The sequence below is a fragment of the Eptesicus fuscus genome, chromosome 9 (genome assembly GCF_027574615.1).
Source record: "Eptesicus fuscus isolate TK198812 chromosome 9, DD_ASM_mEF_20220401, whole genome shotgun sequence".
Lineage (NCBI taxonomy): Eukaryota > Metazoa > Chordata > Mammalia > Chiroptera > Vespertilionidae > Eptesicus > Eptesicus fuscus.
Window position 1 is genome coordinate 34,586,583 of NC_072481.1, and position 26,391 is coordinate 34,612,973.

Genomic DNA, 26,391 nt, shown 5'->3' on the forward strand with positions numbered 1-26,391 from the left:
TCCCAGTTTGAGCCTTGGTTCTGCCACTTAATAGCTCTGTCACCTTCAGGTGAGTAACCGCTCTAACCCACAGCGTCCTAATAACATCCAGATAGCACTCTGCAGTTCCCCACTCCTTCCACCCGGCACATCCCCCACAGTGAGGGAAGCAGGGCAGATGGTCGTCCCATTTCTGCCCGGGGGCTAAAGGGCAGTGGCTGCCTAAGGTCACACAGAATGTCAGCAGAACAGTCCGGACTCAGGCCCTGGGCTCTGGTGCTCAGGTCCACAGCTCTTCGTGAAGAACTTCTAAATTTCACGTCCAAGAAATTGTAGGATTCCCCTGCGATTGTGTACAAAAAGTTGTGTGCACTTGTCCGTAAGGGGAATCTGTATTCAAGTCCTCAGTGGGCTCCCCTGATGCCCGAAACATAAGAACCACCATTTACATCATGCAAACACCAGGCCATATTTTTTATCTAAAGAAGAGCCACAACCCCAGAGAAGGTGAGTAGGCTTTCGTGCCCAGACTTCCTTCTGCATTTAGTGCTTCTCCCTTGTCTCAAATAATCTGCTTTGGAAGATGACCCTTAGCAGCCCCAACTGCTCAGACAGCTCCTCCTTGCTGTGTTTTGAAAGGTTGGTCTGCAAGGAAATACCAATAAAAGACGTGCTCTCCAGTCTTCAGTCTGTTCACTCTTAATTTGTACACTGTTAGTTGTGGTTCTCAGTAGAACAGCCTCTGGTGCCATATTGCCTGTGTCCAAGCCACTCCACTCACTAGCAGTGTGCCTGTGGGGAGTCACGTCACCTTCTTGTGCCTCAGCTGTTTAGCTATAAAATGGAGATACCAATGAAGATTAAACGAACCAACAGTTAACATGTAAAACAAAACAGCTATTACCTGGTCTGCAAACTCATCCTATATAATAAAAGGCTAATATGCAAATTGACCAAAAGCAGAACGACCGGTCGCTATGACACGCACTGACCACCAAGGGGCAGACGCTCAAGGCAGGAGCTGCCCCCTGGTGGTCAGTGCGCTCCCACAGGGGGACCACTGCTCAGCCAGAAGCCCTGAGCCGGGCTCACACCTGACAAGCACAGTGGCCGTGGCAGGCCTAAGCTGGCAGTTGGACATCCCCCAAGGGCTCCCGGACTGCGAGAGGGCGCAGGCCGGGCTGAGGTACCCCCACCCCACCCCCGAGTGCATGAATCTCATGCACCAGGCCTCTAGTAGGATTATAAAAGGAAAGTGTGATGACAGCAATGAGAAGTGGCAGCTTATGGGCGGAGACAGAAAATGTGAAAAGCAGACCCATGATGCCCAGGAGCACTGCTCCAGAGCCCTTCAGGGGAGGTCCGAGTCCTGTGCAACTGTTACTGGTGTCCACACGGACAAGCCCGGGTGTCATGGGAGGGAGGGATGAGGAGGACTAACTTGCTGAGCACTTAGGCTGTGCCCAGGACTGTGCTGGGAACATTACATACATCACCTCCTATAACCCACAATAGCCCTGCGGTGGGTGATCTTGACCCCATTTTGAAGAAGCTTGGAGAGGGGAAGTGGCCTGCGGAGCCCCACTGCTAATGAAGAGCAGAGCGGAGTGTGGGCCCAGGCCTGACTCCAGAGCTGCTGTGTTTATGATGATGTAGTGCCACCTCCAAGGCAAGTGTGCATATTACCAAGGCATTTCAAATAACAATTACAATAATACGATGTTTTAAAAATGCTGGTGGGTGCAAAAAAAGCTAACGCCACATTTTTTGTAGAAAACTCAGCTCCCCAGAGTGACTCATCTCCAGTGTGTCAGGAGCTGGAATTTCAGCAGAACCTTTTTTAAGCACATGCCATGGTTGAAGAAGGGTCCCGTAGCCTCTACCTGTGACATCTCCAAAATCTGTTTTCCTGCTGACATGCCTTCCCTTCAACCCTTACTATCTCTCACCTGGGTTATAAAGCCACACCTAACTGCTCGCCCTTTCTCCCAGACCAGCCTCAACACAGCCCACAGCCGCCAGGAAGAGGCTTCCAAAGCACTGCCTCCACGCCACAGCCCTGCTCCAGCCCTTCAAAGGCTCCCCAGTGCCCTTCGAATGAACCAAACTCTTGGCTTAGATTTAAAATTCCTGTCATCTGGTCCCTCCCTCGCTCCCTCCCCGTCTGTATCACTAACCTGGTCCTCGACACCACACAGCCATACCATCTGAAATTTCCCGAAAGCATTCGCTTCCGTCACCTCTGGCCTTGCACACCACTCCCTTTGTCCGGAGGACTTCCATCACAACTAGATGCCTACCACTCACTCCCTCTTCACTTTCCTTCTAGACTTGGCTTCCTCCGGGATGGTGTCCCCCACCATCGCCACACCCTCCAAGGCAGGTGGCTGTGCTGGGACTCTCAGCCCTGTACTGCCCTTCTCATAGCACTGCTCCCTCTGAACTCTGTAAGTCTTGTCCTCCCCTCACATTGCACCCCCCAGATTGTGAGCTCCCCCCCCCCCCCGAAGGGTCTGAGTCACTTCACATCCTCAAGGCCTACCGAAATGACTAGTACGTAGTAAGCACACAGTAAATTGGGGTTACTAACTGAATTTAAACAGAGAAAATGATGTCCATGTGCTTATAAGCTGGTCACTTCCTTCTTCTTTAACATACAGCTCATCTGGGAGCATTGTGAGGGCAGAGACCAGATCGTAATTATCTGTTTATTTCCCGAGTTTGGCGCACACAACAGTCGTGCACCCAGCAGTTACTGAAGCAGTTAGTTCATTGGCGCTGGAGCAAAACCAACTGGAGCTTCTGAGAAGAGACGGAATAAAGGAATTGGTTGAATACTAGCTGAGCCCTGGGCCATGCTAGGGGCTCTAGGCTCTCTGCCCCCCCACCCCCATCCTCTGCATTACTCTGAGGTCACTACTGTTAGCATCCTTATTTCACAGTTAGGAAAACTGAGGCTCAGAGAAATTACGTCACTGTCCCAGAGACACACAGTTAGCGGGAGAGAAGCTGAGCTTCCACTCTGGATCTGAGCCCACAGCTCTCACATGCTCTCATGGACCAGGCGCCCCTCTGATCTGCCTCGGTGGCTGCTAACCCACACACCCCTCCCCTAGCCTCCCAGGGGACTGCACTTCAGTTCTCCTCCTGCCTCTCTGGAAGGTTCCCCTCAGAGTTTTCCTGCTCTGCTTGCCTGTGGAATAGCAACAGCCCCTGAGTTCCTTTCGCTGCCCTCTGCTCTTCTCAAAATCTCCTTAGATAAGAGAAAATTTATATTTCTAAGGCTCAGTTCAGATTTTGCCTAAGGTATAAACTCCATAAGGGTGGGGTCCATATCAATCTGGTTGTTTTATCTCTCAGCACCCGTCTGGCACTGTGTAGGCACTTGATAAATAGCTGTTGATAACATAATGAACATTTACATCACATCTATTATATGCCAGGCACTAAGTGCTTTACTTGTATCAACTCATTTACTCCTCACGACAACCCTATGAAGTAGGAGCTGTTACTGACCCCGCTTTATGGGGGAGCAAATTGAGGCACAGGAGATTATTTGCCCAAGCTCACACAGCTGCTGGTAAAGCAGTGAGCCAGGATTCAAACGCAGGGAGCTGGGCTCCAGAGTTCAGGCTGTTACCACTCCACACCTCCTCCTCCAGGAAGTCCCATGGAATCCACAGGACAAGTTAGGGGCCTCTTCTAATCCCTGTGTTTGCCTTTAGCAGAGCACTTGTCACATTATTGTGATAATTTACACAACCCTCCCCCCTCCCCCCCACCCCCCATGGACCATGACAGGTCTGTCGCCACTGGGCCTGGCACAGGGCACAGACAATAATTGTTATATGAATGAATGAACTAACGAAACTACCCTATGAGGTGGAATGTATTATCCCTGTTACATACATTAATATACGGAGGCTTGGAGAGGTGAAATCATTTGCCCAATGTTTCATAGTTACTATGTAACACACGCTGTCTCCACTGCAAATGTTTTTTTTCCCCCAACATGCATTTTCATCAGGCCAGCATTTAACTTAAGTACAATTTAAGTGTTCTTTGCCTGATAATGATCGGGCCAGTTTTGACTCATCCATTCATCACGTAGACTTTTTGCTAAACATGCAATTCTCAGCCTCCACCCTAGGCCCAGAACTCCCAGTCTGGGATGGAGCAGGGCAGTGTGGTCAATGCCAGAGGAGTTCCAGTCCAGTCAGTCAGAAAGGCTTCTGGGGAAGAGATGAATCCCATCTAGGAGCTCTGTCCAGAGTCCACTGGCCCGGCCTGAGGGTCTGAGATGCCAGGGTTAGAAAGTGCAGGCATCCTACCGGATCAGAATGGAACCTGCCCCTCTGGGCTCGGGTCCCCAGGCCCCTGGAAATGTGACCTGCCTTGCCTGGGCACACACTGGTGACATTTGCGTGGGATTTTTCTGAGGAGTTAACAACAAGGAGAGAGTCTTAGTGAAACTCTTCTCTGTGCTTTTGGAGGTTCGGGTGGAAGCACATGGAAGGGGAACCAGGTGTGGAGGCAGGAACTTTGCTGAGGTGGGTGCCAAGGCCTCAGCTGGGTGGAGCACCCCTTATGGGAATTGCCATCTTCCTAGTTGGGTCTGCATCGTCCTTGTCACCCTTCAGAGCACTTCCAGGTACAGCAGGTCTACAGTTTCTCATTCTACAGATGGCGGAACTGAGGCCCAGAGCAGTGAAGGGACTTGACCAAGGCCCCCATTTCTGGCATGCCTTCAACCACACCAAGCATCAGTGAAGATCTGGTTTGCAAAAATGAGGTGCATTTTATGAGTTTTGTACAGGATGGCGGTCATGGACGCAGCGGGAAGAACGTGTTCTCTGGAATAAAAGTGGTACATTACCCAGCCCCTGCCTTTGGGGAGCCCCACTGGGAACCAGCAGTGCCACAGGGTGGCCCAAATAGCGGAGGTCCTGAGAGGACCGGCCAGGGTGCCTCCAGAGGCCGGCTGGTGCAGTACCACTTAGTGTTTCATGGCAGACGCCTGGCTAATGGGTCCCCTTGAGAGGGTGGCGGGGGGAGTGCCTAGGGAAGGAGTTGGCCCAGAGTCCCACCTTGGGCCTGGCAGCGGTCTCTGAGCCATGAATCCTGATTCTGGAGGGTGTTCAGATGATGGTTCAAAAGCCGAGGCACTCCGCTGCCAGTCCCAGCTTCCCGGTCTTCTTTCTAATGGAGGCAAAAAGGTGCTGGGAAGGGAATGGCTGTTCTCTCTAGCATGAAGGCAAAGAGAACCCATTCATTCAAAACTGCCCGACACATACTGATGCCCAATCTACCTTGAGTGTTTCCTACGGGTCAGGCACTGAGCAGGACTTTACATGAACGGTGTTGTTGAATCCTCACAATGACCCCATGAAAGCTTTATTTCCACTCCCATCTGACACAGGAGGGAATGTGACAAATGCAGGACTCCAGCCCAGGTTAGCCAGGCTCTGTGAGCAAAGATGCTGAGGAACTAATTTTAACTGCAAAGAACAGTCTCGTTCCTCTCCGACCCAGCTGTCTGACCCTGGGGGAGTTATGTCCTCTCTGTGCCTCAGTGTCCTCTGATGTGAATTGGAGATGAAGACGGATAGCTGCGTGGCTTCGGAGAGTGGGATGCAGAGGCACTTGGGGAGCTTACAGGGTCAGCATTTGCCTATTGTGCCTCTGACAAGAGACAGTGGGGCATCCTGGGCATTGGGTCTTAAAGGGTGAGTAGAAGTTTTCCAGGTAACTGGCTGGCCTGGAGCTGGGGACATGGAGGAGGCATCTTTGATCAGGGCCAGCTCAAGCCTGGAGTCTAAACCACCGATAGGGGGGGGGAAAGCTGACTTGTGAGCCAGATTCCCCACCCTTCCCCAGACCCAAACTGCCAGGAAGGAGATTTAACATGTTGGACTCCAGGCCAATCAGTGAGGGCGCCCTGAGCCAGCCATGCAGCTTAGAATCTGCCCACCATACACAGTCTGGAAGGAGACTGCGCAGTCCCAGCGGGAAATGGGGTGAGGGAGTGGGAGGTGGGTGGTGGGAGTGGTGTTGGGAGTAAAAGTAGGAGAAGTCTCTGAGGGAAAGAGGCCAAGGGTGAGCCTGTGGGTGTGGCCTGAGGGGCGGGGAGGGGTGGGAGGAGAGGGTGGATTGGGTCTCTACCTCCTCGCCCCATTCCTCCCTCATATTTTCATTTTGGTCCTGACCTGGGGGTGACAGGACTTCGGAGGAGGGGTGTGGCCTCAAATGCTGGCTGATCCTGCCTGAGAACCTAGCCCTAAGGTCCTTCCTCTCAATGTCTCCACCCCCACATGCTGTGGCCTGGCTGCTGAGGCAATCCCTTCCAGCCTGGTGGGGAGGCAGCCCAGAGAGGGCTGGCGGGCGGCCCGCCTGCGCTTACACAGCCCTGCGGAGGCTCTGAGGCTCTGAGTCCGGGTGGCCGGTAGGCCAGGGGCTGAATCCCGGAATCCCAGTTTCCAAAGCCCCTCTTGGGAGATGGAGGCCAGGCAGATGGAGGTCCAAAGAGGACCACCCCGGGGTGCACACCGTTCCCCAAACCCCAGGAGAGCCTGCAGACCACTGGGCCTTCGCATGGCTCCTCCGCTGGGTCAATTCTGGGTCCTTCCAAACTCAGCTTTGAACTAATTTTAAGTGGGGGAGGGGTCAGAAAGGAGGCGGGTTTAGAGATGAATAGACTATAATCAGTAACTTAGGTTCCTGTCCTAACCAGTTAGACGTTGTCACGGGTGAAAATATCACATATTGTGAAGATGCAAAATCTCCTTCAAATTAATTTATAAAAAGCTTTGAAGTCAAATTTTCAAAGGCTTCATTTTTTAATTTTATTTTTGAAACCAGCTTTAAAAATTCCAAAATATTTATTCAGAACACTATCTTTCCAAAATATCCGTGAGAATTTTGAAGAAAAAGGAGAAGCAGGAATTAGAGGGTAACTTGCCCTCACAAGTATTGCAGAACTACAATAATTAAAAGAGTGAGGCTGGTGCAAAAGTAAAAAGTTCCCTAGAAGAGAAAGTGCTGACGTCACCGAGGGCCACCTGGGAATTTAGGAAACAGCGTATGGTCAGTGCGGGACAGGGAGGATCATTAGGCAGTGACGTGATCACCGGCTAATCGTGTGGGAAAAATTCAATGGCAACCTTATGTCACACCTTCCACCAAAATTAATTTCAAATGAATTAAAGATATAAATGTAAATAATGAAAAAGTGCTAATATAAAACAAGCAAAAGACAAAAACAGAATTTTTAAAAAATACTAGTGACTAACACATATGGAAAAAAACGAAGGAACAACTAAGTGTAAGTAAACTACAATGACAAAATATTGGTGTTTACTTTCCCTCTAATTGTGAATGGTTCAAAAGATCAGCAAGTTGGGTGTGTTTGTTGACACAACCTGGCCTGAGGGCTATTTGATGGGTAGCTATCAAAAGCCTAAAAAAAGCCAAGCATCTGAACAATAAAGTCTAGGAATTTATCCCAAGGAAATAATAAGGCAACTTCACAAAGAATGTTCGTTGTAGCAATGTTTATTCCAGCAAAATTGGAAACAAACTAAATATCTTCTAATAGGAAAATGGTTAAATAAATTAAGGCACATCCATAAAATGAAATATTGAGCAATGCCTTTAAAAGATTGTGCAGACATATCGTTAGGAAACATGTTTATCATTTATAAGTAAAAAGCAAGTTACAAAAAGTATATTTTTGTAAATATAGGTACACAGAAAAAAATATATATTCCAAATGTACTTTGCTGAATTGTCCAAAATGTTTTACATTTTGCTTTATCAGAACAAGCAATAATAATGTTTCCATTTGGGAAACCGAAGGCCCCAGGTCAGGGGTCCCTTTCTTCGCTGTGTCTTCCTTGACCCTCCTCACCCCACGCCCACCTCAGCTGCTCTGTGAGGTGGTGACTGTGTCCCCAGGAGCCAGCTCTGTAAGGGCCCCAGCACCGTCCATTTCTCTCCCTCTGGTCCTCAGGGCCTGGCACTTACGAGTGCTCCGCGCGCCCGCGAACCAGTGAAGGAATGCGTGGCCCGCTCTCTCAGGTTCCCCTGCATGACCTGTGAAGTGGATGGAATCGAGCCGCCTAAAAGGCCCTAGGTCTGATCCTACCGGGCCAGAACTGAAGGTGAGAAGGGAAGAACCTACGAGGAGGAGTCGGACCTGGGTTCCCATCTCCCTCGAGGCTCCGCGGCACTGTGACCCGCGGTAAACTGCGTGTCGCCGAGCCTAGCCGACAGGACCGCCGCCCTCCCCAAGGGCTGCGCCCGAAGCACGACTGACTGCGCCCCCCGAGCTCTTGGCGGAGCGGCGGTGCACAGTAGGCGCTCTGATCAGAAGCTTGTAGTCGGGCGATGGACAGCACCCGCGGCGCGTTCGTCTCGGGCGCAGACGCGCCCTGCCAGGAGGTCGTGTAGGCGGAAAGCCTGGCCACACCGGCCGGCGGCCTCTCCGGCGCGCGCGGCAGGCGCCGGGCGGGCGGCATCCAAAGGCCGGCTGAAGCCGCTGGAGACTGCGCGGGGCTGGGGGTTCGGGCCGCGCCCTCGGAGCCTGAGCCTCCGCTCTCCGCTCGCCTCTGGCTGCTGCCTGGCCCACACCTCTGGTGGGAGTGGGGGGTGGGGAGACTCCAGGGCCCGGGAAGAGGCTGAGCACCGAGGGTCCCCGCGGTCCCCGAGGGTGAGCGCGCGGAGAGGGGCCGCAGCCCGCGCCTGGAACCCGGCAGGACGCGGGCCTCGGGGAGGGGGTCTCTCCCGGGTTCGAATTCTTTCTGCTCCCTACTAGGTGTAAGGTGCGGGACAATTCTCCTCACTTTCCTGAGTGCGTCTTCTCACCTGGCAAGTGAGAGAGAGAGCGGGACTTGCCTCCAGAGAGCGGTGCGGCTTCAGCCCGTGCAGAGGCGGCGCCAGGCGCGGGGCCCCTCACTGGACGGCGCTAAGGAGGCGCGCGCCGCGCGGGGAGGTCCTTCTGGCTGCGGAGCCGTGTCCGGGTCCTCAGCCCCGGCCCTGGCCGCGCCCGTGCCTTTGACCACGCAAAGGGGCCGTGGTTTGTTTGGTTTAGTTTAGTTTTGTTTGTTTTGTTTTGCGGGCTCGGGGACCGCAAGCCAGACTGCGCTTCTGTCAGCCCCGGGGAGCCCGAGGCTGAGTCTTGGGTGATGTTGCTCGAAAGTGGATCCGGAGGAAACGGTTGTGGCGTGTCTGTGTGTGCAGGTGTGCGCGCCTCCACACGCGTGTTCGTGCGTATGAGGGCGTCTGTGGTTGTTCGGAGGCTGTGTACGGGGCGGCCCGCGTAGACCCTTCCCCATAAGGCCCCCTGCCCCCTTTCCGCGGCCACCCCTTCCCGGTGAGGAGTTTCAGCCAAACTGACGGAATCTGGCGCGGCCCAGGGAGGGGTGGGGACGGGAGGGGCGATTTCGTCCCGGAGCCACTGGTTTGGGAATAATTACTTTTAATGTCAGAAAGATTTAGTTTAATATCATCTCTATTAGGCTGCCGGGAGGGTAATTAAACGGGCCACGCGCTGCCGCCGGCAAACAGATGGCGTCTGCTAGCTGCGAGGCCGCGGACCAACAGCGCAAAAGTCAAAGCCTCGCGGGCGCCCAGCAGTGAGCGCTCCTGCTCGGGGCCAGCGCGCCGCCGGCTCCTCGCCGCCCCTCTCCCCCGCGGTCTCGCCTCGCGCCTCCGCCAAGGTCTTCCCTTTGATCCCACCACTGCCTGGGGGAGAGGGGCGTGGGGTTGGGGCCAGCAAAGAGCGTGGCTGGAGGTGGACATGCATGGCTGGGGGCACTCGCGGGGCCCCGGCCCCTGGCACAGCAAGGGCCTCAGCAAATGATCCCGAGCTAAGAGGACTTGTGCGTGCGAGTGAGCTTGTCCTTGTGCCCTCAGCTCCCGGGTTTGTCTGGGGAGGTCTGACTTCTCTACCCGGAGACAGCCACCTGCAGAGCCCGGGGAATAGGGTTAGGTCAGCGGAGGAGCCAGGGCAGAGTGTGAGCATATGCTCCTGTCTGGGTGTGCAGTCCCCAGGTGGGAGTCTGCGGGCGTCTGGGTGAGAGGTCACACACCCAGTGGATGTCCCACGATGTGGGCACGCTTATGAAAGCGCTGTGAATTCGATGGGACTTGCTCCAGTGTCCTCCTGGGTGGGAGGGCAGCCTCCGAGGTGAGTGCTCCCCGGCGGTAGGTAATGGCACGCAGGTATGAGGGGGTGCGCAAGGCTTTGCAGAATGAGGTCACAGGTGCAGGTGGCGTGTCCAGATGTGAAGCCACGCCCTGCTCTAAGTAGAGGGGGAGCCCCTGCTGCCTCAGTCTGGGCATGCTGACCACACCTTCCAGTCTGCTCCCCTCTTCCTGACCGGAGTCCAAACCGGCACCAGCCCCAGAGTGGCACGTGGACGACTGACTGCAGTGACCTCCATCCGGGACAGCACTCCACCTCTCTCCAAGACACAGCCACTCACCTGAGCACCCCAGCCTCGGGCGCACCAGAAGAAAGGCTGTGGGTCTCGGACCTGGGGGACTGTGAACAGGAGGAGAGAGGATTGAGAGGCACCTGCTGTAGACCAGGGTGGGCAGATTCCCTCCGGTTGGGCTGGTTTCCAGGATGTGTCCTCACCCCCTAAGAAAATGAGGCTCCTTAACACTAGTGAGAGAGCTTGAGGTTCCCAAGTCTGAATCCTCCGCCGGACCCTGGGCTCCCACAGGTTTACTCATTGAACTGGAGTGGGGGGAATCTCACAGTGGCTTGGTTGTCACAAGATGCGGACATGGGGTGTCTGGGCCGCCGACCCCTGAAAGCTAGGCTGGGTTCTAGAGTTCATTTCGTTTGAGGCCTAAGATAATTCTGACCCTGGCTGGGGTGACTCAGTTGGTTGGAGTCAGCAGCCCTGACCTTGCACTGGAAGGTCGCAGGTTCCGTTCCAGTCACGGCACTTACCAGGGTTGGGGTTGGATCCTTGGTTGGGGCACCTACAGGAGGCAACCGTGTATCTCTCTCACATCAATGCTTCTCTCTCTCTCCCTTCCTCTCTAAAATAGTTTTTTTTTAATTTAAACAATAATGATTTCTGGAAAACTTAGTCCAAGGAAGCTCTGAAAGGAGGAGCTTGGCTACCCCTTCTCAGGCTCTGGGTTCCGTCTTCCCACCCACTCCTCACCCCGCAACGCCAGGACGCAGCTAACGCAGAGATTTCTCTGACCTGGAAGGAAAGCTGTTGGGAGGTGGGGCCTGGGTCCTATGCTCCTGAAGAACAAATTATCCCAGACTCACTCCCTTACCCTCGCTACATGCGGGAGACCCTATGGGGAGGGGCTGACCCCTTTCTCTCTCTGAAAGGCATTCTCAGGCTCCAGCGAGTGGAATTTGTCAGGAGCGAGTGGCCTGGTTTCTATCCCTGTCATAGAATCTGTGGGGGTCAGAGTGCACCCGTGCGCAGGCCTACTCAACTTTCTGGAAGCTCTCTACCCCACTCTGGCGACACCACCCTCTTCCGCGCCCCCCCCCCCCCCGCTTCCCGCCCTCCCCACCCCAGTCTGGTCCTGAGGTTTTGCCTCACGGAGGAACTCGCCAGCGGTTCCTGGGTCTGCAGTGGGGCCAGGCTCCGCGCGCCTTTCTCTGAGATCCCCAGCCCCCGCTCTCAGAGGCGGCTGGGCAGGTAGGGCGCCACCCAGCCGTCGTGCTAAGTGGAAGCGGCTGCGTCCTGAGGCTGGGGGGGGGGGGGGGGGCGAGTGTGCGCGCCCAGTAGGTCCACGCCCCAGGTGGCTTCGGCCAGAACCCCAAGGCCCCGTGAGTTGGAAAGCACAGCGGGAAACGCACGGTCTGGAGTGGAGGGAGAGCAACGGGAAAACGCACCTGTCTGGCTAATGAAGCGAATTTTCATTAGTCTGAACGAAAGAGAAAAGTAGATAATAAACATGAGAGTGGAAGACCATCAGAACAAGGAAAAGGGCGCGGGGGGTGGGGGGGAGGTTCCGCAGAGAACCACAGATAGAGAAACCCCAGGCGACCTCGCCCAAGGAGCGCAGCGTTAATTCCAGATATTGCCTTACAAAAGTGAAACAAAATGCGAAACCTGTTACCTCTGCAGACTGAGCTGTGACTCAGGGCCCTGACGTAAGGACGGGAGAGTGAGGCCAAAGTTAAAACTACTCCCGGGGGCTGCGGCGACCGTGTCTCTGGGCCTGAAGGACGGACACGGATGCGCGTCCGGCTTCCAAGAGGATCTGAGGAGACAGGGAGACCACTCTTTACTTTCGTTTAAAAAACAAAATTAAACTATTTACTAACTTAAAACAACAACAAAAATAATCCCACCACCCTGGGAAAGAAATCTAGATGCTGCAAAGCGAGGAAAGGAAAGAGCAAGAGGGGCAGAGGGATGGGGTTCGGGAGGGGCGGAGCGGGGCAAGGCGCCGCCGGCTCGGACAGGAGGGCGCAATCCCATTTCTTCTCTGCAGGCTCCACTTTAAAAACAAAAATCCTATTAACCACACTTACCTTTGTGATGCCTTATCGTATCAGAACATTTTAAACAATTTGCGCTTTAAAGGCTGCAACAGGAAAATGAAAACAGGCTCCTGACTACCCCAAATGCATCGGATTGGGGGCGCGGAAACAGCCGGAAGGCAGCTGGAAATAGTCTGGGCGTCGCCGTACACACACCTCCCTTCTCCACTCCCGCTTCAACCCCACCCCGACCGCGGTAATTGAATTGTCACCTGCCCCCATCTCGCCCCGGGCCGCCAGGGCCACTGGGGAAAGTCGGTCTCGCCAAGCGCCCCCGGCCAGTGAGAGCGGCGCGGCAGAGCCCGCACCCCAGAAGCTGAGGGTTACACAGGTCTACGTAGAGGCGCCACCGCACCCGGTAATTAGGCGCAATTCACACGCTCTCTAGCGCACGGAAACCACTGGCCACGATATGTTCAACGCTCCTTCTTGCCCACTTTTTCCCACTCCTTCCCTGGCGCGCCCCTCCCCTCCCGGAGGCACTCCGCGAAGCCTTCGGAGTTTCGAATCTTTCGGACACTGTAGAACGCGGGGCTCCCCGGGCGCGGGTCCGGCCAATCAGAGTGCCGTCTGCCTCCCCTGACCAATGGCAGGCGCCACATTGTTGTCCAATTCTGTCTAATGGAGCCCTAAGGAGCAACAATAGAGCAGGCGAGCGGCTCATTGAGAATCTGGCAGCGCCGGGCGACTGCGGCCCGGCTGTGCGCAGCGTCCCGGGCGCTCCGCGAGGGGACGCGGCGCGGCGAGAGCAGGGTCGTGGGTTCCTGCCAACCGGTCCCCAAGCGGTCCCCGGGCTCCGATTCCCGACGGAAGGGTTGGACTCTGCAGCGCCCAGAGGGGTCCGGAAGTTGGGACATGGTGACCGAAAGAGGGTGACGTGGTCAGATAAGGAGCCGCGGGGCAAAGAGAAGAGGCCAAGGGCGCCAGCGTCGCGAGCGGAGCTGGGAGGCGCGCGCGGCGCCAGCGGAGGAGGTGGAGGAGGAGGTGCCGGGAGCCCGAGGCAAGTAGTTGAGGGCCACGGGGAGGGCAGAGGAGGCGGCCCGGTCTGCGCCCCCGAGGACGAGGCCCGGGCCGTGCTGGCCCCAGGGCGTGTGCTGCTCTAGGGGCCCGAAGGTAGGGGCAGCGCGTGTTGCAGAGGGGAGGGGTCTAGGATGGTGGGACGGTGACACCAGCATTCGGTCCCGGGCTCTGGAGGGGACCGGGGGACCCAGAGGAAGCCGTGGAGGAGCTGGGCCTGCTTGGGCCTTCAGGGGCCGTGGCGCAGGTGGGACTCCTGGGTTCTCTCTGAGTCAGTTCCAGAGGCCATTCCCCTGCCTCGGTGCCGCCCGCGAAACCCTCCAAATCCCAGGAACCCATCTCTGAGACCGGAATGCAGCAATCTGCGCCCGAGCGGGGTCCCCGAGAGGCCCCCGGATGGGAGGGCGTGTCTGACTTGGTGCCTAAACCGGGAGGGGAGTGGAAGGCAGTGTGAGGTGGTCAGGATCTCCGCCCTGCGACACCTAACTTCTGCAGGATACTTTCCCCCCCTGATCACTCCTCAGACTATAACTGTGTCACAGGGTTTACTCATTCCCACCCCGGCCTACCGCTGCGGGGTTTTTTTTTTTCCCCTAGCGCGCCCCTCTCGGCTGGGCCACTTGGGAGAGTCGGTCTTGCCAAGCCCCGGGGCAGTGAGAGCGGCGCCGCAGAACCCTGGGACCCAGACACCCCTGTCAGCTGTTCTTGGTGATCCTCAAGCTAGCTGGCCTTTGGGCTGGGTTTGCCCATCCAGAGCTTCTTCAGCTGAATGTTCTCTTTGACCCTCCTCTCCAGGCCTCCTAAACTCAGCTCCACACCCATTTTTTTCCCTCCCACTCTATGAAGGTCCTCACCACGGAATTGGTAGCTCCCACCATTGCAAGGTCTCTGGGCCCCTGGGCCTAACTTGGTCCCTGAGTTGTTCCCTAACCCTCACTCCACGTCCTAGAGCTATTCTTCCGATTCCTGATTTCCCCCTTGAACGCTCCTTCTCCCACCAGCAAGACAAAGCAAAAGAAAAACAAAAAACAAAAAAAACCTCCAGCCCAACCAGCTGAACTCTCCTTTTCTCTCCTCTTCACTCTTCCACAAAACTGGCATTTCACCTCAGATGTTCCTGTTTTGTCTTAGCATCAGTCTGTTGGGTCGAAATCTTCCCTCTAAAACAAATCCCATCAAACAAACATGTCTATCGTCTTATCCCGAATGAAGCTAAACTTTGGGGGATAGTGTTGCGGTTTTTTGTGTGTTTTTTTTTCTTCTTCAAATTCTCTTATATCCATCTGAACCAGTGACCTTTCAAACTTTGTTTTTATTTTTTCCAGCAGAACCACTGATTCAGACGATTTCTTACACCCAGCCCACACATCAGATGTAAGAAGAGCTCGGAAGGAGTGGGGTGGGGGGAGCCCGGCCTTACCAGGGGGCTCCAAAGGCACCTCCTCCCAGCAATGTGACAACCAGGAGCCAAACTTCTGGGTCCGAAACCGCCCCCTCTCAGCCTGGGTTTCTCGAGGGTGTGCCCTCCTCACCCCACGTCTCTCCCCGCTTCCCACTGTCTTCCATGCCAGGTTCTGACATGGAGCTTCGCTCGGAGTTGCCCAGCGTGCCCGGCGCTGCGACGGCGGCGACGACGGCGACGGGGCCGCCCGTGGCCTCGGTGGCCTCGGTGGCGGCGGCGGCGGCGGCGGCCGCTTCGCTACCGGTGAGCGTGGCGGGCGGCCTGCTGCGGGCGCCTCCGCTGCTGCTGCGGGCGGCGGAGAAGTACCCGCGGACCCCCAAGTGCGCGCGCTGCCGCAACCACGGCGTGGTGTCGGCGCTCAAGGGCCACAAGCGCTACTGCCGCTGGAAGGACTGCCTGTGCGCCAAGTGCACGCTCATCGCCGAGCGCCAGCGCGTCATGGCGGCGCAGGTGGCGCTGCGCAGGCAGCAGGCGCAGGAAGAGAACGAGGCGCGCGAGCTGCAGCTCCTCTACGGCACGGCCGAGGGCCTGGCGCTGGCCGCGGCCAACGGCATCATCCCGCCGCGACCCGCCTACGAGGTCTTCGGGTCGGTGTGCGCCGCCGACGGCGGGGGCCCGGGAGCCGGGGCGCCCGCGGGGACCGGAGGAGGCGCGGCGGGCGCCGGGAGCTCAGGTGAGAGCGCGGCCGGGCCGGGGGGGGGGGGGGGGAGAGGGGAGCAGTAACGGGGTCCAGGGACTTGATTGGGTACCGAAAGAGTAGACTCCCCGTCTCCAAACGTCCCTGCTGCTAGAGGCCACCGCGCACCCAGCCCCGATTTGGGGCAGAAGTACACAAACTCTCTTTTCTCCCCTTTCTGAAGCATTTGCATTTTACTTTTCTTTCGCCGCGGGCCCAGTTGTGAACGCTTTAGTCTTATCTCCTCTGAACGGACAGGTTCCAGCTTCCCTGCTCGCTCCGCGGGGCCTTCGCCCCAGCGCGGAAACCTGCGCGTCTCCTCCTCCGTTCTGTGCTTTCCCACCGGCGCAGTCGCCTCCTCTACTTCCCACCTCTCTTCGGAAACCCGACCCCCGCCGAGCCCCCTCCTCCGCCCCGCCCCTCTTTCTCTAGGTGTCGGAGACGACCGGGTTTCCTGCTCCCATTGCCCCTCGGACTAGCGCAGGTCGCGCCCTGCTCCTTCCCCCTCTTGTCCCCGGCCTCTCAGAGTACGCGCCGTCTCACTTCCCTGGATGCCCTTTCCTTCACCCCTCTACTCCCCGCCTGGCCCCACCCTCCTCTTCAGAACTCCTAGGGCTTTTTCTGGGGAGGGAGGAGACCTGGCGGGCGCCATCGGGGCCCTCTCAGCGCTCAGCTTGGGAGACAAGAACTTCTTAGGTCTTCATTTCGGAAAGGGTGGCTTAGAAACGGGGGCTTTATTTTTTGCCAGTAGAGAAGTTTGGGATCTTGTAGCTGTCCCAGGCGCTTTCCTATACAGGCTCTGCTGCCCAGGGCCAGAGGGCACCCCCGCCTGGGTTGGCTCCTGGAAGCACCGAGGTGGAGTGGGCTGGAAGCAGCTGGTGTGTGGTGTAGCTGGAAGTTATGTGGGCTCCTGTTTGAACCCAGGGCCAGGTCACTCTTCCAGGGCAGGAAGGGGGATAACGGGGGAGGTGTTAGGGCACAGGTATAGGAAGGAGGATACTGACTATTGAGTTCACAGGGTGCAGGTGGTTGGGGTTCTGGGTGCAGAAAGGGGAGGGCTCCCTGGGGGCAGGGGAGGAGAGACAGGGCTGTAGGGACCCAGAGGAGGGAATGGCGGAGCAGAAAGAAAGGCGCACCGGAGCCCAAGGAACGAGGGTCGCGGGGCTCCCTGGGAAAGGAAGCTGGGATGCCCAGGGCTGGGGTGCTGTGGGTGTGGTCGCCTCCCCACTGCTAACTGTTCTTTATCCCCGTTTCTCCCCTCCCAGAGGCCAAGTTACAGAAGTTTGACCTGTTCCCCAAGGCACTGCTTCAAGCAGGCCGGCCGGGCAGCCCGCCCCCGCCACCTGGGAAGCCCTTATCACCCGACGGTGCGGACTCGGGTCCCGGGACCTCATCCCCGGAGGTGCGGCCAGGCTCGGGCTCCGAGAACGGCGACGGCGAGTCCTTTTCGGGGTCGCCCCTGACCCGGGCCTCCAAGGAGGCAGGAGGCAGCTGCCCGGGCAGCGCTGGCCCCGGAGGCGGCGGCGAGGAGGACAGCCCAGGCTCAGCCAGCCCTCTGGGCTCTGAATCCGGTTCGGAGGCCGACAGAGAAGAGGCAGAGGCCCCTCCAGCCCCAGGGCTGGGCGGGGCCCCGGGCGCCAGGCAGCGGACGCCGCTGGACATTTTGACGCGCGTCTTCCCGGGCCACCGGCGAGGCGTCCTGGAGCTGGTGTTGCAGGGCTGCGGCGGCGACGTGGTGCAGGCCATCGAGCAGGTGCTGAACCACCACCGCGGGGGCCTGGCGGCCGGCCTCGGCCCCACCGCGCCCTCGGATAAGGCTGCCGTGGGTGCAGCAGCCGCTGCGGAAGATGGGTGGCTGAGCCGGGTCGACGCCGCCGCCGGGGGCCCCGGGCTGCCAGCGCCGCTGCAGGCCGGCCCCGCCGCACCCCCGCACCACAGACCTTTGCTGGCCGGCGCCATGGCTCCCGGGACGCTGGGTTCGCTGAGCAGCCGCTCGGCCTTCTCGCCGTTGCAGCCCAACGCCAGTCACTTCGGCGCCGCCGACGCCGGTGCCTACCCGCTGGGCGCGCCGCTCGGCCTCAGTCCCCTGCGCCTGGCCTACTCGGCGGCGGCGGCGCACAGCCGCGGCCTGGCCTTCATGGCGCCTTACTCCACCGCGGGCCTGGTGCCCACGCTCGGCTTCCGCCCGCCCATGGACTACGCCTTCAGCGATCTCATGCGCGACCGCTCCGCCGCCGCGGCTGCCGTGCACAAGGAGCCGTCCTACAGCGGCGGCCTGTACGGGCCTATGGTCAATGGCGCCCCCGAGAAGCAGTAGGGGAGGGTGCTGGGCGCTGGGCGGCCCCCAAACAGGGACCCCAGCCTTGTCCCCGGGGGCTGCCGGTCCCCCTTCGCCCAGTGCGCTCTCTGCATCCCGGCGGGGGTCCTCTCGCTCCAAGGTGGTTCTCGATTTTGTTTTGAAGGGTGGGTGGGAAGAACTGTGCAAAATGGAGCAGCTACAGACGCAGTTGTGCTGGGAGGAGGTGTGAGGCCCTGATCCTCATCCCCCCACCCCCCTCCCTAAGGTTCCCCAGCCCTTGCAAAAGCGACAATTCTGGCGAATTCGAAGTCTGCCTCCGTAGCGCACGCTCCTGCCTCTCCTTTAAGCTACGCCCATCCCGCCCGTGCGCTCGAATGGGTGGCAGGATGGGCCCAGAGTGTCTTCTGTGTCTCCCCTCCCTCTAAAGAATTTTAAATATTTGCTCTAACAAATATAAATTTAGGATGTATAAATCTCTTGGCACTGAGTCGAGTCTTTGGGACACACATATATATCGATATCATTGTTTAAAAAAAGGAAACAAGTTCTAAGGTGCACTTTCCTCATTGCGGTATTTGTCGCTCTCTTTGTCGCTTATGCCGGTAAGCATGGGTTTCCTTGGTGCAGTGTGAGTTTTTATATATGTATAAATCTATATATAACCTATACATATATATACAAGCCAGTGTATAATGTTATAAAATGGAATTCTAAGTTATTAATTGTAATCTGTAGGTGACCTCGGTATTAACGTGAAAAAAACAAGCAAAAAGAAAAAAAGGACAACATGGAAAAAAATAAGACTCTGCGCGCATTGTACTTATCAGGTTTTATAAACGAAATATATTGTAAACGCCGGACGGATCTTGCTCACCTGCCTGGGCCGGTCTCTCCCTAGGGAGCGGTCAAGGTGAGCGCTGAGGCGGGAGCAGCGACTTGTGACTGAGCCAGACCTGTCCTCCCGCAGGCCCACCCCTCCTGCCGGGACTCGCCGAGCGCCCAGCCAAGGGCGGCCGGCGGGAAACGCTGCTGCAGAGAACGGCTCACTTTGTGCTTTCCTTCGCATAGACATGAGCTAGAAATAAATGTTATTTTCTAAGAAAACAACACCGAATCCCGTCCGGCTCCTCGGGCAGCGGGATTGGAAAGGTCTTCATTTCCTGCTCGGGCCGTGGTTCCAGGGAGAAGCTTGACCGAAGTCCGGGCTGGTCCCTGACCCTCAGGAGCGCGGGAGGAAACTTCCCGTGGCGCCTGGGAGGGCCGGTGGCTGAGAACTCCGGGAGGAACCGCGCCTGTTGCGCCTCCCCCGTGGCGCCTCTGGAACCCCTGTCCCCGCTCCCGGCTTGCGCGCGCCGGCCTTGGAGGGGTCGCCTTGCCAGTGCTCTGACCCTAACCCTTTCTCCGGAGTCCTGCGAGGCTGGCAACCAGGTTCTGGTTCCACCCCCGACCCCCGGGGGCGCAGATTTGGGCTCAGCGGGTTGTACACCGCATGCCTCCCTTCTCAGAGAGATTTGGGACCAGGGGCTGCCGAGGCGGCAGCTGGGGAGGGAGGGCTGCAAGGGAAGACGACCTTCCAGTGTTATTTTGGAATAACTCTGGTATTCCAGTTATTTTAGTAGTGGGGTGCTGCTCCCGCCCGAGGTGAGGACCCCACTCTGCACCCCTTTTACTTCCCTCCTCAAGCGGAGCTGAGCGAATTAGCGGCTCCAGGGCCGACCCCTCCTCCCGCGGTCCATCCCGCTCCGGACGGGCTGACTCCCCCCTCTTCGGGAAGCAGGGTGCCCCCTCCCCTAGGCTGGCCCCGGCGACATCCCAATGTAAACTTCTGGGGCCGGCTCGAGTTCCGCCAGGCGGTGAAACTTAATAGCAGGACAAGAAAACGGTTTAATAAAGAAGGGCTTTAATAGGGAACTAATTTGATTGAGTTGCCTAATTCCACTTTAATTGGAAAGGGGTTTGGCTGTTTGGTTATAAAGTGCGAGGGTGACGGCGAGATGGAAGTGGCGGGGGGAGAAGGAGCGAGAGAAGAAAGATGGGGACAAGAGATGGGCGCGCGAGAGAGAGTCTGAAGAAAGGAACCGGGAAGTGTTACTTAGAAGCAGAGGCGGCGGAGGAAAGCGCGGGGAGCGGCCCGAAGTGTGAACGTTCTTGCCCTTCACCGCCGCGCGCCCCGGCCCCCTCGCCCTCCTCCCTCTCCAGCCCGCGCTCCCGAGTCCGCTCCCCGGCCTCTGCCCTCGTCCCACCCGCGGTGAGCGTAAGAAGCGGCTGGGTTTCGTGATTTCTGGAGGGACCTGCACTGGGTCTCCTGGGGCTCCAGATTCAAGCTAGACCCGAGGGGGGCGCCCCTGGGCCCAGGCGCCCCACTCCCAAGAATATCTGCAGCTTCTTAGATGTCGTATTTTCGTTCATTCTCGCAGCAAACCGGAAAGAATCCCGTGAGCTGCTTATTATCAGTTTTCACAGAGGAAAACTGAGGCCCAGAGTGGTTTAGGGACTTGTCCAACCATTCGGGTATTTATTCTGGATCCCTTCTCTGCACTGTTCCAGCGGCGGAACCCTTCTCCTCTCGCGAAGAGCTTTCTGCTGGCCCCAAATGGGGACTCTGCAGAAACCCCGTCCCGCTACCCAGGAAGCCCCCTAGAGCCCAGAGAGGCTGTGGTCTCTGACTGTGAGCTTCTTGGGTGGAGGTCGGAATGGTTCCAGGGAAGCTCGCAGGGGTAGAGTAGTGGGGTTTCCAAGGTTCCTCTCTTCCCGGCCCAGTGCGTCTCTGTGGCCGAGGCCCTGTGATGGAAACCCATGGCGGTCAGTCACAGCCTTGACGCCTGGCCAAGTCCTGCATCCACGCGCGCCCCTGACCCCACTGCCCACTGCGCTGTCAGGAATAGTGAGGCTCAGAGAATGCCGGTGACCAGCCCAGGACCACACATTCATGCTCCGAGGAGCCAGAATCAGAACCCAGGACGCTCAAGCCAGGTTGCTAAGTAGCAGTGTGTAGTGGGTGGGTGAGTAGGTGCCTCTGGTTGGGGAGCTACCTGGGGGTGGGGTAGGGGGCTGGGGCCTGAACTGGTTCCCCTGTGGAGGTTGCCGGCAGTGCTCACACCCCTGATGGTGAGGACAGGGGCAGGAACATCAACTCTTCTGCTGGGAGGGGAAGATGGGATGGGGCCTCTACTATCCATGTTTATTCCCTAACTCCCCTGCCTGCTGGACCCGACCTGGTCTGGGCACTGGGAGGACCTGGGCCTGAATCGAGTGGGGGAGCTCTGACTATTGGGGAAACAGACTCACTAGGTGGTACTTATTGTAAAATTATGTTTCTCCTCCTTCTCCTCTTCCTCCTCTTTCTTCATAACAGCAGCAGCAGCTGCACACCATTGAGTGCCTACTGTGTGCCAGGTCCAGTACTAAGCAGTTCTACACAGGATCCTGCTCAGTGGGCGAGAAAGAGCCAAGAGCTGGGATCCAGGCTCTGTCACTGGCTGGGTCTGTTCATTCATGGGTTACTTCAGTCAGCAAATATTTACTAAGTACTTACTCTGTGCCAAACTCAATTCTAGGAGCTTGGGATACACCAGTGTGTAAAACAGGCATCATTTCTGCCCTCTCAACATTCGCAGGGTGGTGGGGCTGCAGGGGTGATTACACAGGCAAGGAGGATGCACTGATGTGGGCCCCAGGGGTCAGGGAGGTCTGTCCATGGAAAGGCGAGCTAGGCAGGGCGCTTCACCTCAATTTAAGGGGCTCATGGCAGTGTCTGCCTCTCCGGGTGCGGTGAGGATCAAATCAGGTAATGTGCAAAAACCTCTTGGCTCACTGCTTACTAACTAGGTGTTCATCCTCATGATCAGATCCTTTGGTGTGGCTGTTGTCCCATTTTACAGAAGAGTAAACACCTCAGAGGGATTGAGTGGCCGGAGCAATTCTCCTTATAAATCCTCTAAAGTGTCACAGGTTATGGGAGATGCCCTGCCCAGAGCAAGGGGCCACACAGAAGGGTCATCAGATGGCAGAGTATGGGTTCTGGAGATGCTTCCGAGAGAAGGCGAGTCCTGGGGGCAGTGGTGAGGGGCAGCATTGTGACCTACCGCGGGAAGCTGGTGAAGGGTCTTTGTGGAGGAACAGGTGGAGAGGGACAGGCTATGATGTTGGACATGAATCAGAGGTCAGATCATGGAGAACCTGGGAGCACCAGGGTAAGGGGCCTGGGTTTCAGAGTGAGGGGGCCACTGACAGCATGGCCGGTGACATGTGCATTTGGATTGGATAGATTGTTAGGGGGAAGGCTGAACCCCTCCGAGGAGGAGCCATGAGAAATGGCAGCACCAAAAAGTGATCAGTGGGAGCGGGGACAGGGAGAGAAGAGGTTGGCTTCAGACTCTCCACTATTGACCCAATGTGAGGTGTAAGCCAGGAGGAGGACTCACCCCTGAATCTTAGGTATGTCTGGGCTGGGTGACTCATTGCTGGAGACACTCAGAGTTGTGAGCCACTGAAGCAGAGACAAGATTCAAGGGTGAAGAAAAAAGTTCGGTGTCCAACATCTAGAGTTTGAGGGGCTTATGGGGTCTCTAGGTGTGGGTACCAAATAGCTGAAAGAGTCAGCATGGGGTGGCCACAGGGCCTTGGGAGGGATGAAGTGGCCCAGCACTTTGCCTTCCTGTCCATAGGATAGACACAAGACTCCCTTCGTGGAGGCTACAGGGTGTGTGAGTGTGTGTGTGTGTGTGTGTGTGTGTGTGTATGTGTGTGTGTGTGTGTGTATGTGTGTATGTATGTATGTATAGAGACCCAGACACTGGAGTTCTGCCTCTCCATTTCTGTTCATGCCAAGAAGGCTAGTCTCTTAAAATCATTCTCTTAAAATTTTGCACCTTGTAAAGGTCACTGTCCTGGGGCAGGACCCTGAGCAGCCTGCCATTGTGACAACAATGAAGCGTACACTTCAGGGTTCCCCATCTGCACAGGTAGGTCCCTATCAACCTGCCCATGCCTTCTACTTCCGGAAGCTTTAGGTTCAGCGGCTCATCGTTCTCCCACTGGTCCATCCCCACCTCCCATGCTTCTGCACTCCGGCCACGCTGAGCACCTTAGAGTCACCTAAAAGACAATGCACTTTCCTGCTCCTTTACCCGGGCAGGCCCCTCTGCCCGCAAAGCCCTTTCCTTTTCCTCTACTTTGAGGATCATGCTCACCTCTCCGAAGGCCCAGTGATGCCAATGGAGCTTAAAGTCCAAGCCTCATCATCTGTACAGGTCCCTTCCAAGGTCTTGCACTTTGTGCACATGGTCAAGTGACATATTTTCTTAAAGTTTCAGGCCCCAGTAAAAACTGCATCTGCTCCAGCCTAGCTTAGGCTATACCTTCTGGCTTCCTGATACTGGTAACTATTGCTGCGTAACAAATAACTCCAAAATGTAATGGCTTAAAAAAACATTTTATTATCTCATGATTTTGTGGGTCTAACATTTGGCATGGCTGGGTCATTCTTTTGTTCCAGATGGTGGTAATGGAGATCTCCTGGTGGTGCTCAGCAGGTAGGTTTGTTGGTCTGGAGGGTGATAACTGCAGACATGTGTCTGGTGCCTTTGCATAGATGCCTGGAAAGCTGGGGTCAGCTGGACCATTGATTGGAGCACTACACGTAGCCCTTCCGTTATGGTGGCCTCAGGGCTTCAGACCTCTAACATGTTGACTTGGGCTTCCAAGAGCAGATGCTCCAGTGAATACTTGAAAGCTACATGGCCCTTTATGACCTTGCCTTACAGTGACAAGACTCTGCACGTTGCAAGTGACTGACGCCCGTGTAATACTGACTCAAAAAGAGAGTTGACACTCTCCCTGCCGCCTGTCCTCAGGCTTCTGCAGTGAGTAGGACCTGCCTGCTGGACAACCAAGCTCTCAGGACAGCTGAATGCTTGCTCATTTCAGCCCTACATGATCTTTGTTTTAGCATTTTAGGGTGGAAAAGCATGTTACTTGCATTTCTATTTTCTTTTCCAAGAGACAAGAATTTGGGATTCTCTAAGCTTTGATTCAGATTCATCTTGGGATGTGCCATGATAGGGCTATGGGATTTTATTGGAGTGAGGGTTCACTGGTTCTGGCACTAAGAGCCTCAATATTTCTGATGCTTTCTTAATTTTCTAAAACCTTTTTATTATGAAAAATTTCAAGCATATAAGAAAGCAGAGAGAACAATATAATAAATCTTTATATACTCATCACATAACCAGTAATCATTAACCTTGGCCATATTTGCTTCACCTAAATGTTTCTTTGAAGAATTAAAAGTCAGTTATAGGTATTGTGAAATCCCACTGTGAAATACCTCAGAATACATCTCCAAAGCAGGAGACACTTTCTAACTAAACCACAATATCATTAATACACTATCAATATTACTGTCAGAGGGGTGGGGGGTGGAGGGACTGGATGAAAGAAGGTGAAGGGAATTAGCCAAAGGACATATATGCATGAGCTATAGACACATGAGCTATAGAGACAGTGGTGCTGGCCAGAGAAGAAGTGGGGGCAGGAGGAGGGTAAAGGCGAGGAAATGAAGATATCTGTAATAGTGTAAACAATAAAGAAAAACAATTCCTTTATATTATCTGATATCCAAAACATATTAAGATTTACCCAATTGCTCCCATTGAGGTCTTATTTTATTTATTTATTTATTTATTTATTTATTTATTTATTCATTTATTTATTCACTAGAGGCCTGGTGCATGAATTTGTGCACCAGTGGGGTCCCTCGGCCTGGCCTGTGGGATCAGGCTGAAACTGGCTCTCCGACATCCCCCGAGGGGTCCCGGATTGCGAGAGGGCACAGACTAGGCCTAGGGACCCCACCAGTGCACGATTGGGACATGGGAGGCTGGCCAGCCGGGGAGGGACTACGGGAGGGCTCCAGGTCACGTCCACCCATTTCACTCAGTCCCGATTGGCCGGACCCCAGCATCAAGCTAACCTACCGGTCAGAGCGTCTGCCCCCTGGTGGTCAGTGCACATCTAGTGAGCGGTTGAGCAGCCTTAGCATATCATTAGCATATTACACTTTGATTGGTTGAACAGACTACTGGATGACCAGACACTTAGCATATTAGGCTTTTATTATATAGGATACATGCATACATACAAACCAGGGTTTGGGGGTCCATAGCAGACACTGTCAAAGTCCCACTCTTATCCCTTGGACCTTACAGTCCACTGATTTTAAGCTTCTAGGGTCAGTTTCTCTATGCCTAATGGCTTTTATTCCAGAACCACAGGAGAGAGTGGCATACTAGAGTTGGGGCCATGTGAGCCATCCTTCTCAGAGTAGGCAATGAGAGGGTGCATTGTTTGTAGAGAATTTAAAACAATAATACTGACTACAAGTTGGTCTGCTTTTGACATTATCACCATAGCTCAGCAATTCTAAACAATCTCAGAGATAAAATGTTACTCACCTAAAAAAACTCCTGTTGGCAGTCAAAGTTCGAAACAATCTTGATTGATGAATTTAAATTATGTGCTCGTGTGTGTGTGTGTGTGTGTGTGTGTGTGTGTGCGTGCCTGCCTATACAGATATATACACATATAAAATCTACTTATATATTTATTTATATGCTATCTGAAGTGATTATTTTTTATGTTTACATACATAAAAATTGACTTTTTTCATAGCACATTTCTAAAAGTTTGAACACATGTATAGGATTTGTGTAACCAAAATCAGAAAACTTCCATCACCCTAGAAAACTTCCTTGTGTTGCTCCTTTGTAATCAAAACTTCTCCCCAACTCCTAACCCCTGGCAACCACTGACTTGTTCTGTCTTTATAGTTTCTTCTTTTCGAGAATGTTATATAAATAGAATCATACAGTATGTAACTATTTGAGACTGGCTTCTTTCACTTAGCATAATGCCTTTGAGGTTCATTGAATTTATTGCATGTGTCAATAGTTCATTCGTACTTATTGTTGCATAGTATTCAATTGTCTAGCTGTTCTACCATTTGTTAACTCCAGTCACTGTTGAAAGACATTTGGGTTGTGTTTCATTTTTGGTGATTATGAATGAAGCGGCTATAAATGTTCATGAACAGGTTTTTGTGTCTAAGTTTCATTTGTCCAGGGCAAACACTTGAGCGTGGTAAATAAGTATTAAACTTTAAAAGATATTGCTAAACTGTTTTGCATTCTCACCAGCAACATATGAGAGTTGCCACATTAGTGCACTTGGTTTGACTCACTCTTTTATTTTTTTTCAAGCCATTCTAAAAGTAGTGCCATGGTATCTTATTGTGGTTTTGATTCACAATTCCCTAATGACTAATCACCTTTTCGGGTATTTATTTTTCATCTAAATATCTTCTTTGCTGAACTGTATGTTCAAATATCTTGCCCATTTTAAAATATTGTTTTTTTAATAGCTGAGTATTT

The 26,391-nt window shown here is 55.0% G+C and overlaps 1 protein-coding gene and 1 long non-coding RNA gene across 3 annotated transcripts; one reads left to right on the top strand and one right to left on the bottom strand.

Moving 5' to 3' along the window:
- Nucleotides 1–9,457: 9,457 nt before the first annotated feature.
- LOC114230760 (uncharacterized) lies at nucleotides 9,458–12,950 on the bottom strand. Of its 2 annotated transcripts, none has more exons than XR_008556992.1 (3): nucleotides 12,864–12,950; nucleotides 12,082–12,225; nucleotides 9,458–10,522 (listed from the first exon to the last, which is right to left on the bottom strand). It is a non-coding gene; the product is annotated as an uncharacterized LOC114230760 (long non-coding RNA). The 2 variants fall into 2 exon arrangements; XR_008556993.1 differs by lacking the exon at nucleotides 9,458–10,522 and adding an exon at nucleotides 11,717–11,821.
- Nucleotides 12,951–15,089: 2,139 nt separating this feature from the next.
- Nucleotides 15,090–19,154, top strand: DMRTA2 (DMRT like family A2). The gene is made up of 2 exons (XM_008139330.3): nucleotides 15,090–15,660; nucleotides 16,929–19,154. The coding sequence occupies exons 1-2, from the start codon at nucleotides 15,090–15,092 to the stop codon at nucleotides 17,978–17,980; spliced, it is 1,623 nt and encodes a 540-aa protein (XP_008137552.2). The 3' UTR covers nucleotides 17,981–19,154.
- Nucleotides 19,155–26,391: the final 7,237 nt, after the last annotated feature.